This window comes from Calliphora vicina, chromosome 3 (assembly GCF_958450345.1).
Source record: "Calliphora vicina chromosome 3, idCalVici1.1, whole genome shotgun sequence".
NCBI lineage: Eukaryota > Metazoa > Arthropoda > Insecta > Diptera > Calliphoridae > Calliphora > Calliphora vicina.
In genome coordinates this window covers 114156859-114171772 of record NC_088782.1, presented here as the reverse complement: position 1 = coordinate 114171772, position 14914 = coordinate 114156859, and the positions used below count along the sequence as shown (strand labels likewise).

Below are 14914 nucleotides of genomic sequence, written 5' to 3'. Positions count from 1 at the left end.
TTTTCCATAAATTTGCTATTTACAGTAATTTTTCCAAAAATTTTGCTATTTATAGTAAATTTTCAATAAATATGCTATTTATAATAAATTTTCAATAAATTTGCTATTTATAGTAAATTTACAATAAATTTGCTATTTATAGTAAATTTTCAACACGTTTCTATTTAAAGAAAATTTTTAAAAAATTTGCTATTCATAGTAAATTTTCATTAAATATGCTATTTATAATAAATTTTCAACAAATTTGCTAGTTATAGCAAATTTTCTTTAAATTTGCTTTTTATATTAAATATCACAACTTTTTGTTCTTGCTTGATTACAATATTGTTAGAAAAGGCAGCTATTTCGTATTGGCCCACAAATTCTTTAAACTTCCGCACGTACATATGGGCAATTTTATATCATCGTACGTGACATTTGTACGCCTATAGAGTGGTATAGATTTTGCAAAAATAAGAGTATCTGAAAAATAATTTGATCTTTGTGTTCCATTAAGAGGTTGCAATATTTTAAAATAATAAAAAGTTCTTTCGAAACATTGCTGTCCTAAATATTGAGCGAAATAAAGGTATATCGTATGTGACATAAAACGGATGTCATTTTGAGGAAATATGCGAAAATATTCGAATCGTGAGAGGCGTTATGTTTTCTTTTAATTTCTTACACTAAACGAAATATTTTTTCTTTACAATCGGTCATATTTAAATAAAAACCATCTTTGGATGATTTTATAATAAATATAATTTAATATCATACGTGACATACCGTACGTGACAGATTTTTCTCTTATAATAAAACAATATATATTCTGTAAATATATGTATACAAAAACTAAAAAAATTAATAGAAAATATACATTCGATTTCAGTAAACAATTTGACAATAGCAAAAAAACAATCAGAGCCAAATTCATTTCATACTACAAGCTAATTGGGAGCTTAGTTTTCGCCGCAATTTTAGCCTAAAAAATTAAATATAATTTGTTTAAAAATTATTATTTTTATCTTTAAAATGTTGTAATATGATCTAAATCTTATTATTTTCTTCTATTCGAATCATCTTGAAAAAAAGTTTCAAAGGTTTTTGTTTTTTCAGTAGTTTTAGCGATTCTCGTGGAATTGCCCATATGTATGTATAGATATATTTTTATTATTTCAGGTGCTAAAATATTGTAGCAGCTCTTTATTTAATATTTTTTTAATATTTTACACAGACACAGTTGTGTAAATCTGTAAGGTTCCAGTTTACAATAATAAAAGGCTTTTACTTATCAGGCCTTTTAGAAGGACACCAGTTTCTCCAGTTCACATTCTAATTTCTATTCTTTTAAAAGGAAAGAAAATAGTTTTTTTTTTCTTCAATTATAGTGTCTAAATAAGTTAGGTTTGATGGCCTTTTTATCTATCCTGTCTATCAGATTTGGATGTGTTCCAATGTAGCCAGAATCAAACAATTTATTTAACACTTTGTATAACGAATTGTTTGCATACATTTCTGTAGCACTTATTGTTTTTAAATTTCGAATTTTGAATATACACAGTTTTTGTTCAATAATATTTTTACTATAGTTATGATTGCCACCACATAACTAAAGACTTATCAAGCAAATCTGCATAAAATAAAAAAGGGGTGAGGAAAAGAGTAAGTTCTGCAAAAGAAAAATAATTTTCAAATCTATTGAATTTCTAATAAGTAATGACCATAATGAACAAACTTTTAACATTAAGAGGACGTAGTCCATAACAGTATTTTAAAATCAATGTTTACAGTAAGACATAATGGATATTTGGAAGGGTTCAAGTTACTTTATACGGCCCTATGCTCCTTATAGGAACAACAGGAATTAATGTATATATATATAAGTTACTTTACAGAATCTCAAAGCAATATTTTTAATATTGTATAACATGTATTCTCTAAAAGCCCTTCATTTGCTCTCTTACCCAATAGTTATAGCTACCCAAGTATCTAGAGTAAAGTTGACTATTTGTTTCCATTAATATATATCTAGTGGTTCTATCTATATATAAAATTTAAATAAAAATGCTTCCTGTTTTACCACCATGAGTAACTCTACCACTGCTGCTGTTATGATTATGGTACATCATTATTATATCAATACGTCCAATATATTCGTAGATGCACAGTAGGTTAGATGAAGATAAAAAAGAAATAAATAATCTATAATAAATGTTTTCAAATTTAATATTGATCATTTATAAAAAAAACTTTCTTTAGCTATTTTCTATTTTAATTTTTTTTTCAAAAACATAGTTTTTGTAGTTTTCTAAAAAAAATATCTATTTATAGTAAATTTTCCAAAAAAAAATTATATTTTCAATAAATTTACCTAATAATTTACAATTTATAGTTTTAATTCTTTAAAATCATATTTCAAGTTACTTAACTTTGAGGTACTCTATAGCCCCTTATTCCAAAATATGCCATCTTTGAAAATATTAAGCAGAAAACTTAACTCCCTTTCTTTTAATATTCCAAATTTTGTCCCAATCGGTTTAGTAGTTACGCTGTAATAAATGTATTTATATTGCATTTACATTGTGTCCCATTGTGTAATGATTTCCCTAACAAAATCTTTCTCTCTCTCACTTACACCCTCTCTCACCCCTAAACATATGCAATCAATTGTGTGTGCCCAATTTTCCTGAATAATCAAATGATGATTGTTGGTGGGTGTGGGAGTGTATGTGTGTGGTAGAAAAAACTGTAAATAAATAAAATGGAGGTGAATTATTATTGTTAGTGGTAGAAATTGCTGCTGCATCATCAATGTTTATATGCAAGTGACAAACTAACGGTTTTAGTAGATAATAAATGTGCATGAGTGTATGTGTTTGAATGTGTGTGAGGAAGAGAGAAAGAGAGAGAGAGTGTGTTTATGCATTTGCAATTGCATTAAGTACATATAGATCCCACACAAATCGCATAGTGCAAGTATTTGGTTTGCATTTTTATTATTTATGATTTTTATTTGTTGTTTACACACTTGTTTTCATAATTTTGTTTATTACTTAGTTTTTTTTTCTGTTGTCTGTTACTATTTATATTTGTTTTACTATTGTGTGTGTTTTAAAATTATGAAGTATTTGTTATGCACTTTTCCTTATTACGTTTTTTATATGGCTGCATTAGGTTTTATGTTTTTTTTTCAGATTTTTTAAATTGTTACGTTTAATTTGGAATTTTTATTGTGCCTCTAGCACTTGATAATAGTAATTGAAATGAATATCGTTTGCTGTTTATTTCTATGATACATAGTTTGAAATATTTGGAGAAAATTTTGAAAAGTTTTGCCAAAAACAATCAAGTTTGACACAGTTTAATTTAACTTGTGATCTCTATTAACATTATTTAGAAAGCTAAACTCCTTTTCTATTGTTTCTCTAAAATTTTAACAAAAATTTAAAAGTTTCCATTTTAAATGTTATTAAAAATCAACTTTTTCTTTATAAACATGTTTTATTTTTACCTCTAAAATCATTAGAGTATCCAGTTTCTAAAAAAAAAACTTTATTTTCTATGGCATCTTTATAATTACTAAAAAATTCTCCGTTAAATTACACCATATTTTAAAGCAATTTACTTTTCCTTCTATTTGCTACAGTTTCTTTAACTGAAACGCCAAAACTTAAACAATTTTTTCTAACATTCAAGTTCAATGTTATTCATAAATCATGTTTTAACCATATTAATCTTGAAATATGTTGTACATCATCATCATCAACATTTTCCTCTTCATTAACGTGCAAAAAAAAAATAAATATTTTTTTCCTTTTTTATAAAATCTTTTTATAATGATGTTTACATTTTGTATACAAAATTTTATATTGAATTTATACTTCTAAGCCAAAGCTAACAAGCAAGCACCTTTTGTATAAAAGCGTTTATTTCTCATATATATTTTTTCTTCTTTGTAATAAATAAAGAAAAATATTAAACTTAACAGTCTAATAAGTGGTTTCGTTGTTGTTTATCAAGTGTTTTTAGATTTACTTGTTTTTTTTTCATAATAATGTGCATCTTCACATTTGTTTTTCTTGATTTTGACGAACTTACTTGTTACTTGTAATAAAAAACCATAAAATATTCATTAAGTAGGGGCGCGTGTGCAAGTGGTTTTTTTACAAGAGTTTTTAAGTCAAATTGTGTGTGTGAAACACCAAAAAAATAGTGATAATATTAAGCGGTTTTTTAAAGGCCTCAAAAAACTAACAAGTCAATTTTTTTAAAGCAATCGTGGTTTTATTAATAATCCAATTTTTAGATCAATCGTAGTACTTTTACTAGTCAATTTTTTAAAGCAATCATGGTACTTTTACTAGACCAGTTTTTAGATCAATCATGGTACTTTTACTAGACCAATTTATAGATCAATCGTGGTACTTTTACTAGTCAATTTTTTAAAGCAATCATGGTACTTTTAATAGACCAGTTTTTAGATCAATTGTGATACTTTTACTATTCAATTTTTAAAGCAATCGTGGTACTTTTTCTAGTCAATTTTTTAAAGCAATCGTGGTACTTTTACTAGTCAATTTTTAAAAGCAATCATTGTACTTTTACTAGACCAGTTTTTAGATCAATTGTGGTACTTTTACTAGACCAGTTTTTTGAAGCAATCGTGGTTCTTTTACTAGACCAATTTATACATCAATCATGGTACTTTCACTAGTCAATTTTTTAAAGCAATCGTGGTACTTTTACTGGTCAATTTTTTAAGTAATCATGGTACTTTTACTAGACCAGTTTTTAGATCAATTGTGGTACTTTTACTAGACCAGTTTTTAGATCAATTGTGGTACTTTTACTAGACCAGTTTTTAGATCAATCGTGGTACTTTGACTAGATCAATCGTGGTACTTTTACTAGTCCAATTTATAAATCAATCGTGCTACTTTTACTAGTAAATTTTTTACAGCAATCGTGGTACTTTTACTGGTCTATTTTTTAAGTAATCATGGTACTTTTACTAGACCAATTTTTAAAGCAATCGTGGTACGTTTACTAGACCAGTTTTTAGATCAATCGTGGTACTTTTACTAGACCAATTTTTAAAGTAATCGTGGTTCTATTACTAGTCAATTTGGGTTCTTTTACTAGTCCAACTTTTGCATCATTCAGGCTCTTCTAGTGGTCCAACAGCGGACACTTTTAGAAATCCAATCGTGGAAATTTTACTAGTCCGACTTTTACATTATTTAAAACTCTTTTAATACTCAAATCGTGGTTCTTTTAAAACAATCGTGGTTCTTTTATCAGCCCAACTTTTACATTATTCAAGGCTCTTTTAGTAGTCCAATCGTGGTTCTTTTACAAGGCTCTATTAATAGTCCAATCGTGGTTTATTTACTAGTCCAACTTTTACACTATTCAAGGCTCTATTAATAGTTAATCGTAGTTCTTTCACTAGTCCTACATTTACATTATTCAAGACGCTTTTAATAGTCCAATCGTGGTTCATTTACTAGTCCAACTTTTACACTATTCAATACTCTATTAATAGTCCAATCGTGGTTCATTTACTAGCTCAACCTTTACACTATTCAAGGCTCTTTTAATAGCCCAATCGTTGTTCTTTTACTAGAACAAATTTTACACTATTTAAGGCTCTATTAATAATCCAATCGTGGTTCATTTACTAGCCCAACTTTTACACTATTCAAGGCTCTATTAATAATCCAATCGTGGTTCATTTACTAGCCCAACTTTTACACTATTCAATACTCTATTAATAGTTCAATCGTGGTTCATTTACTAGTCCAACTTTTACACTATTCAAGGCTCTATTAATAGTCCAATCGTGGTTCATTACTAGTCCAACTTTTACACTATTCAAGGCTCTATTAATACTCCAATCGTGGTTCATTTGCTAGTCCAACTTTTACACTATTCAATACTCTATTAATAGTTCAATCGTGGTTCATTTACTAGTCCAACTTTTACACTATTCAGGGCTCTATTAATAGTCCAATCTTGGTTCATTTACTAACCCAACTTTTACACTATTCAAGGCTCTATTAATAATCCAATCGTGGCTCATTTACTATGGTGATATTTTTTATAGCCTTTGAAAATCGCTGCATTTCCCCACTTTATTTTAACATTTTACATTTTGAACTCTACAGAAAAATAACCATAAAAATTATACAATGTCATGTAATTTATGGTAAAAACACAATGTTGGCATATATTTACATTTCAGGGTTAGACACAGCACATACTTTGATAAGCCAAAAGGAAAAAAACAACAAGCTGTTTATCAGCCAAAACAAATCTATCCCAACCAACTTATAAAAATACATATTTTCATATTTGCAGAAAAATTAATTTTTTGTTGAATTTTTTATTTTGTAATATTTATTTAGCAATTTGTTGTATCAACAAAATGAGTACATTACATTTAATAGGAAAATATTTTAAAAATTTTGTATTGATTTTTATATAAACATAAGAATTTACTAAAAATATTATAAATATTTTAAATATTTTTCAGAGTATTTAAAATATTTACACTGTAGCAGAAGTTTATTTAAAATGAATTTCAATGTCTTGTTAGGGCCATTGTTAAATGATTATAACTAATGTTAGTTAGATAATAACTCAAGTAACTGTTTACCTTAACCTTGAAGCCCATGGAACTAGCTTCAAATATTCACTGTTTACCCGCCCACCTACTTACTAGGGTTTTAACTGGCAAGTGCTGATAAGTGTACTAGTTACTGCAAAATTGTTTTATAACAAATTTGATTAAAGCACATGGGAAATAGTGTTGTAAATATCTTAATGCCTTCACCGGCATTTAGCTTAGATATATTTGTTTCATATTTATTTTAAGAATTTTTCCAAGTCATTCAAGCATTAAGTTTTAAATACCAGGCCATAGTTAAATAGACTAAAGTTTTTATTTATTTAAAGAGAAAAACATTGATTTTGTATTAAGTTTATGGCTACAAAACAAATAATAATAAAATGGAAGTAAAAGTTAAATGAATTTTATATACACTTTACTTTTCACAGTGAAAACTTTTTCAGCTTTTACATTATTCAAGGCTCGTTTACTAGTCCAACTTTTAGAGCAATTGAGGTTATTTTAGTAGTCCAACTTTACAATTATTCAAAGCTCATTTGCTAGTCCAACTTTAAGAGCAATCGTGGTTCTTTTACTAGTCCAACTATTATACCGATCTCGGTTCTTTTACTAGCCCAACTTATATAGAAATCGTGGTTCTTTTACTAGACCAATTTTGCATTATTCACGGCTCCTTTAGTAGAGCAATCATGGTTTCTTTACTAGTCCAACATTTACACTAATCGTTGTTTTTTACTAGTCCAATTTTGCATTATTCACGTCTCATTTAGTATAACAATCGTGGTTCTTTTATTAGATAAATTTTGCATTATTCACGTCTCCTTTAGTTGAGCAATCGTGGTTCTTTTATTAGACCAATTTTGCATTATTCACTGCTCCTTTAGTAAAGCAATCGTGGTTCTTTTACTAGACCAATTTTGCATTATTCACGGCTCCTTTGGTAAAGCAATCACGGTTCTTTTACTAGACCAATTTTGCATTATTCACGTCTCCTTTAGTAGAGCAATCGAGGATATTTCACTAGTATAACATTTACACCAATCGTGGTTCCTTTACTAGTCCAATATTTACACCAAACGTGGTTCTTTTATTATACCAATTTTGCATTATTCACGTCTCCTTTAGTAGAACAAACGTGGTTCCTTTACTAGTCCAACTTTTTTATTGCTCGTAGATCTTTTATTTAATTAGTATTTCATTTAATTGTATATAAACTTAAATTTAAACTTAAAATTCTTGTAATTTCATATTAATGCCTCACTTCTTGACCCATATCATCAGCTAAGTAATAAAAAACTCCACACAAAAAACACTTTTCTTGTTAATTAAAAACCAACCATGTTTTCCACTTGTTTTTTTTATATATTTTCGTCTTTCATTAAACATTATTTTAATGCATTTAACTTCCTTTATTAAACACACAAAAACCAAAAAAAGAAAAAAAATAGTTCTTTGAACAAAAAAACCATCATTACTTCATTGTAATACAAATTGTAAGAAAATTAAAGAGGAACTGAATGAATGAAAGAAGAAAAAAAACACACAAATTTGATTTTGTTAATAGTCAGTCATACATAAATCCAAGTATGTACTTTGAAGTAATATTACAAGTACTAGAGGAACATGGATTTATAAGAGCCTTCGTTCGACTGCCATTATGTTCCACACAATTGAACATTTTCAATGAAAATTGTTTTTTCTTTTATTTTGTCTTTGTTTTCATCATTATTTAGATTTAGATTTCTGATAAAAGATAAAATTTATTGAGTTTTTTTTTGGAATATTGTTGTTCTTAAAACACTGCCACAAATAATGCAGCTTCATAGAGAGGCTGTTTACTGCTGGCAGTTGGTTGATGTTCCAATATGAGAAATGTTAAAAAAAGAATCGTAGCCGTAACTTGCCATAAACTATAATGTTAATCAATGATGTTTGTTTAAGATTGGGGAAGTTAAAGTAAATATTTAACTATTGTTGAAATTAAAAATCAATACAAATTTAAAGATTTTTTTTTAGAAGTCCAACTTTTAAAGCAATAGTAATTTATTTACTTGTCGTACTATTAAAGCAGTCTCTATCATTTTACTAATCCAACTTTTACACTACTCAAGGCTCTATTAGTAGACCAATCGTGGTTATTTTACTAGTCCAACTTTTACATTATTCAAGGCTTTTTTAATAGTCCAATCGTGGTTCTTTTACTAGTTCAACTTTTACAATATTCGCTGCTCTTTTAGTAGAGCAATCGTGGTTCTTTTACTAGTCCAACGTTTAGAACAATCGTGGTTCTTTTACCAGTCCAACGTTTTGAACAATCGTGGTTCTTCTACTAGTCCAATTTTGCATTATTCACGGCTCCTTTAATAGAGCAATAGTGGTTATATTACTAGACCAATTTTGCATTATTTACGGCTCCTTTAGTAGAGCAATCGTGGTTCTTTTACTACACCAATTTTGCATTATTCACGTCTCCTTTAATAGAGCAATCGTGGTTCTTTTACTAGACCAATTTTGCATTATTCACGGCTCCTTTAGTAGAGCAATCGTGGTTCTTTTACTAGTCCAATTTTGCATTATTCACGGCTTCTTTAGTAGAGCAATCGTGGTTCTTTTACTACACCAATTTTGCATTATTCACGTCGTCTTTAGTAGAGCAATCGTGGTTCTTTTACTAGACCAATTTTGCATTATTCACGTCTTTTTTAGTAGAGCAATCGTGGTTCTTTTACTAGACCAATTTTGCATTATTCACGGCTCCTTTAATAGAGCAATAGTGGTTATATTACTAGACCAATTTTGCATTATTCACGTCTCCTTTAGTAGAGAAATCGTGGTTCTTTTACTACACCAATTTTGCATTATTCACGTCTCCTTTAATAGAGCAATAGTGGTTATATTACTAGACCAATTTTGCATTATTTACGGCTCCTTTAGTAGAGCAATCGTGGTTCTTTTACTAGACCAATTTTGCATTATTCACGTCTTCTTTAGTAGAGCAATCGTGGTTCTTTTACTAGACCAATTTTGCATTATTCACGTCTTCTTTAGTAGAGCAATCGTGGTTCTTTTACTAGACCAATTTTGCATTATTCACGTCTTCTTTAGTAGAGCAATCGTGGTTCTTTTACTAGACCAATTTTGCATTATTCACGTCTTCTTTAGTAGAGCATTACTACGCTTCGCAAGTAATGATGAGGTGCAAAACTGATTTTCTTTTATAGCGTTCAAAGATCATTTCGAACATGCAAAAACGTCCTCAAGGTCTCTCGGCTTCAATTCATATGGTACCCAATTTACCTGCTCTTGGATGAATCCTGCTACTCCAAACGTTTTGATCCCAATGATTTTGCAAGTTACTTTGTTGAGTTTGATAACAATCTTTATTGAGTAATGCCTCCAATTCATGGTATTCTAACTCTTTTGTCTTCCGTGTGAAAATAACCACTTCTGAACCGCACAAACATACTCTCGCACGTTGAAACCGATGAAACACATTCACCATTAGCTTTGGTGAGCACTTTCTTTCAAATTAACGAAGTAAAGCAAAACTTCCCGCATTTGACGCTTTGTTCGCACAAAATTTGACATTTTCGAAGCAAAACAACAATCACGAAGTAAACAACAATTAGAGACTTCCAATAGGGACTTCCGAAATTTGACAGTTGATAGCGACAATATTGTTGAAGGTACAGCTATTGAATTGGCTGTCATTAATACAGTTTGTTTTGCTAAATCACCCTGTATGAATAAAGCGTTCACCAAATGATAAAATTAAGCAACGTTCCATGCGCCTTGCCCATTTCTGGATGAATACCAATCCACATGAGTTCCAAGTGAGTTCAATTCATCCCGAAAAAGTCACTGTTTGCTGTAGATTTTTAACTGGCAGCATCGGTCCATATTTATTTGAGAACGACGTTGAAAAGGCCATCACATTTAAGGGGTAACACTATAGGTCGATGATCACCAACTTCTTTTGACCTGATTTGGATGATGACGGCGCAGCATGCCACACAGCTCATTCCAAATTGGTCATTCAGCATGAGCGATTTGTGGGTATAATCATCTAGCTTGGAGGAGATGTAAACTGGCTACCACGAGATCGTGCGATTTGACTCTGTGAGATATATTCTTGTTGAGTTTTCTTAAGTCTCAGGTCACTGAGAATAAGCCACAAACCACATCGGCCCCACAAAGCCAACATAATCCATGTCATCAATCTAATTCAACCTGATTTATGAGCCAGAGTCCTGGAAACTTGAACATTTCAGACCAGCGAAACACAATGTTATATTCCATACATAATAGCATCGATAGGCTTTTCTTTAAAGATAGGAAGCAATTAATAAAAGACCCATTAACTTTTGAAAAACATGTTTCAATGCTAATTGGAGGGAGGAACATGATCAACTCTCACTTTTAAATGGAAAACCTGTATCTTCTACATTTAGATACAGGAAAGTACAAATAATACGAGTACTTTTTAATAATTCATATATTTCTGCTTGTCAAACATTAGACAAATCCATTTCATATGAATTGTCTTATTTAACTTTAGAAATCTGTTTCCTGTTTATTCACCACTTAACGAGCATAGTATTTTAAGTGGCCTCCTCTTTTGTTAGGCCCATTGTAGTTTAGTTTAGCTTAGATTAGTTTACTTTTTCTTGGCTTTATAACTGATTTATTATATTTTATTTATTAATTTACTTTTTTTTTGCTGTTTGCAACAGGTTTCCATAAGCAACATTATTCATTTCATGGCAGCATTTAATTTACACAAATAATCAAGTTGCATCATTGATTTTCCTCATTGCTCTTCATTGTTAAAAGATATCATTAAGTGATATAAGATATTGAAACATAAATATTAGGGTGGCCCGAAATTCACAACTTTTACAGATAAAACATGCGTTAATACTATGAAAAATAATGCCTTTAAATAGGCCTGCAAAAAAATCTTGATTTTAAAAAGTTAAAATGTTAAGTTATGTAGTTTTTAAAATATATTCCCCTAATGTTTTTTTTTTATTAAAAATTTTTTCCATTTACCTGAAATCCTTTCACTTTTATTTCGCAAGCGTTTCAAACTTTGTGAAATTGAAATTTGTTTTTTTGAAAGTTGACCATTTGGAAAAAAAATCACAGATGATAATGTAAATCTCATTATATTACAATACAAAACAAATTTTATGCTGAGATATTGTGAACATTGTAATTTTATGAAGGCTATAAAATTTACATGGCAAAGGTGTGCTGTATGTAAGTTCTTTACAATTTAATTGATGCGCAAAGAGAGACGGACAGCAGACAGCAGACATTGTAAAATTAACATATATTTAAAAGGATTTTAATTTATGACTGCATAAATATGAAAGTTTATTTTGTGTTTTTTTTTATTTGAAGGTAGTTAAATGAAAGGTTTTGAAATGTAGTGTCTAAGAGAATTGAAATAAAATTACAGTTTGAAAAGAGCTGAAAGATTGCAGTAAAAGTCTAGCTAGTAAAAACCACGATTAATATAACTTTTAGAGCAATCATGGTTCTTTTACGAGTCCAACTTTAAAATTTTCCAGCTCCTGTCCAAAATTTTATATTATTCGAAGTTCTTTTACTAGACCTACTTTTAGAGCAATCGTTGTTTTTTTATTAGCCCAAATTCTAGAGCAATCGAGGTTCTTTTACTAGTCCAACTTTTACACTATTCAATGCTCTTTTACTAGAGTATCCATTAGAGCAATCGTGGTTCTTTTACCAGACCAAGTTTAACATTATTCAATGATCTTTTTCTACCCCAAATTCTAGAGCAATCGTGGGTCTTTTACTAGCCCAACATCTTGAACAATCGTGGTTCTTTTACTAGACCAAGTTTTACATTATTCAATGATATTTTTCTACCCCAAATTCTAGAGCAATCGTGGGTCTTTTATTAGCCCAACATCTTGAGCAATCGTGGTTCTTTTACTAGACCAAGTTTTACATTATTCAATGATCTTTTTCTACCCCAAATTCTAGAGCTCGTGGGTCTTTTACTAGCCCAACATCTTGAGCAATCGTGGTTCTTTTACAATCCCATCTTCTATAGCAATCGTGGTTCTTTTACAAGTCCAAGTTTAACATTATTCAATACTCTTTTACTACCCCAACTTCTAGAGCAATCGTAGTTCTTTTACAAGTCCAACTTTTAGAGCAATCGTGGTTCTTTTACAAGTCCAAATTTTAGAGCAATCATGGTTCTTTGACAAGTCCAAATTTTACAGCAATCGTGGTTCTCTTACAAGTCCAACTTTTAAAGCAATTGTGGTTCTTTTACAAGTCCAACTTTTACAGCAATGGTACAAGTCCTACTTTTGGAGCAATCGTAGTCCTACTTTTAGAGAAATCGTGGTTCTTTTACAAGTCCTACTTTTAGAGCAATCGTGGTTCTTTTACAAGTCCAACTTTTACAGCAATAGTAGTTCTTTTACAAGTTCTACTTTTGGAGCAATCGTGGTTCTTTTACAAGTCCAACTTTTACAGCAATCGTAGTTCTTTTACAAGTCCTACTTTTGGAGCAATCGTGGTTCTTTTACAAGTCCAACTTTTACAGCAATCGTCCAAATTTTAGAGCAATCGTGGTTCTTTTACAAGTCCAACTTTTAGAGCAATTGTGGTTCTTTTACAAGTCCAACTTTTACAGTAATCGTAGTTCTTTTACAAGTCCTACTTTTGGATCGTGGTTCTTTTACAAGTCCAACTTTTAGAGCAATCGTGGTTCTTTTACAAGTCCAAATTTTAGAGCAATCGTGGTTCTTTTACAAGTCCAACTTTTACAGCAATCGTGGTTCTTTTACAAGTCCAACTTTTACAACAATCGTAGTTCTTTTACAAGTCCTACTTTTGGAGCAATCGTGGTTCTTTTACAAGTCCAAATTTTACAGCAATCGTGGTTCTTTTACAGGTCCAACTTTTACAACAATCGCGGTTCTTTTACAAGTCCAACTGTTAGAGCAATCGTGGTTCTTTTACAAGTCCTACTTTTAGAGCAATCGTGGTTCTTTTACAAGTCCAACTTTTACAGCAATCGTGGTTCTTGTACAAGTCCAACTTTTGCAGCAATCGTGGTTCTTTTACAAGTCCAAATTTTACAGCAATCGTGGTTCTTTTACAAGTCCTACTTTTAGAGCAATCGTGCTTCTTTTACAAGTCCAACTTTTAGAGCAATCGTGGTTTTTTTCAAGTCCAACTTTTACAGCAATCGTGGTTCATTTACAAGTCCTACTTTAAGAAAAATCATGGTTCTTTTACAAGTCCTACTTTTAGAGCAATCGTGGTTCTTTTACAAGTCCTACTTTAAGAAAAAACGTGGTTCTTTACAAGTCCTACTTTTAGAGCAATCTTAAGTAATTCACAAGCCATCTTCTAAAGCAATCCTTGGTTTTTTTCTAATCCATATTTTGTAATAATCCTTGGGCTTTCACTAGTCCCTCTTGTATAGCCTTCTTGGATCCTTTACTAGTCCATATTCTATAACCATTGTATATCTTTAATATTAATTTCTAACTCTCTCTCTCCCTTTTTTCTCTATTTACAGAACGTGAAGATATCAATACATTACATGGCACCTATCAATACCTCAAAAGTACCGGCCAGGTAAGTTCTCAATTTTTTTTTTTAAACAAATAAATTTCATGGCGCGCATCAAGCACTTTTCGCAACATAATCGCAGTATTCGTAAAACGTTAAACGACCATTAAGCATCTATCTCATTTTTCAAAAAAATTACAACAAGAGCATTTCATACGGTACGGTTTCTTTGCTCGCATATCTACTTTATCTATTACTGGCTCTCTTTCTGTCTCTTTCTCTCTCGTTCATGTAATAATGCTAAATGTATTTATTGTCCTAACGCGTATCAAATGTGAAAATTGGCATTTAAAAAACTTGAAAGCCATTCAATATTTTCAACAGATGCTCGTAAAATGGTAATGTTGCACTGGTAGCCATATTTAATTTATAATGATTTATTGTTATCTTTTCTTATTATTATTATTATTTTCAATAAAACATATTCATGGTGATTGATATGCAGTTTATTTGCAGACATTTTTAGACATTTAAGTAACATTATTTTTATTGTTTTTTTTTTCATTACTATTTGAATGTGCATGATTTTGAGTAAATCCAAGAAAATATCACAAGTTTGTTGGATATTTTTTGTGTTGGAAATGAAAATCATTTCGAGATTGTTTTATATTGTAACACTTATACACATAAACACATTTAGCACTACACATACCTACATAATTACATAATCCTCTTTTT

The 14914-nt window shown here is 30.0% G+C and overlaps 1 protein-coding gene across 2 annotated transcripts in view; it reads left to right on the top strand.

The window, feature by feature from the left end:
- The window catches only part of LOC135954636 (heparan sulfate 2-O-sulfotransferase pipe-like), a 175791-nt gene that overhangs the window by 113629 nt on the left and 47248 nt on the right, over nucleotides 1-14914 (top strand). For both annotated transcript variants that reach the window (XM_065504841.1, XM_065504840.1), the window contains exon 3: nucleotides 14184-14242. In XM_065504841.1, the coding sequence (XP_065360913.1) occupies nucleotides 14184-14242 (59 nt within the window). The remainder of the gene's footprint in view (nucleotides 1-14183; nucleotides 14243-14914) is intronic.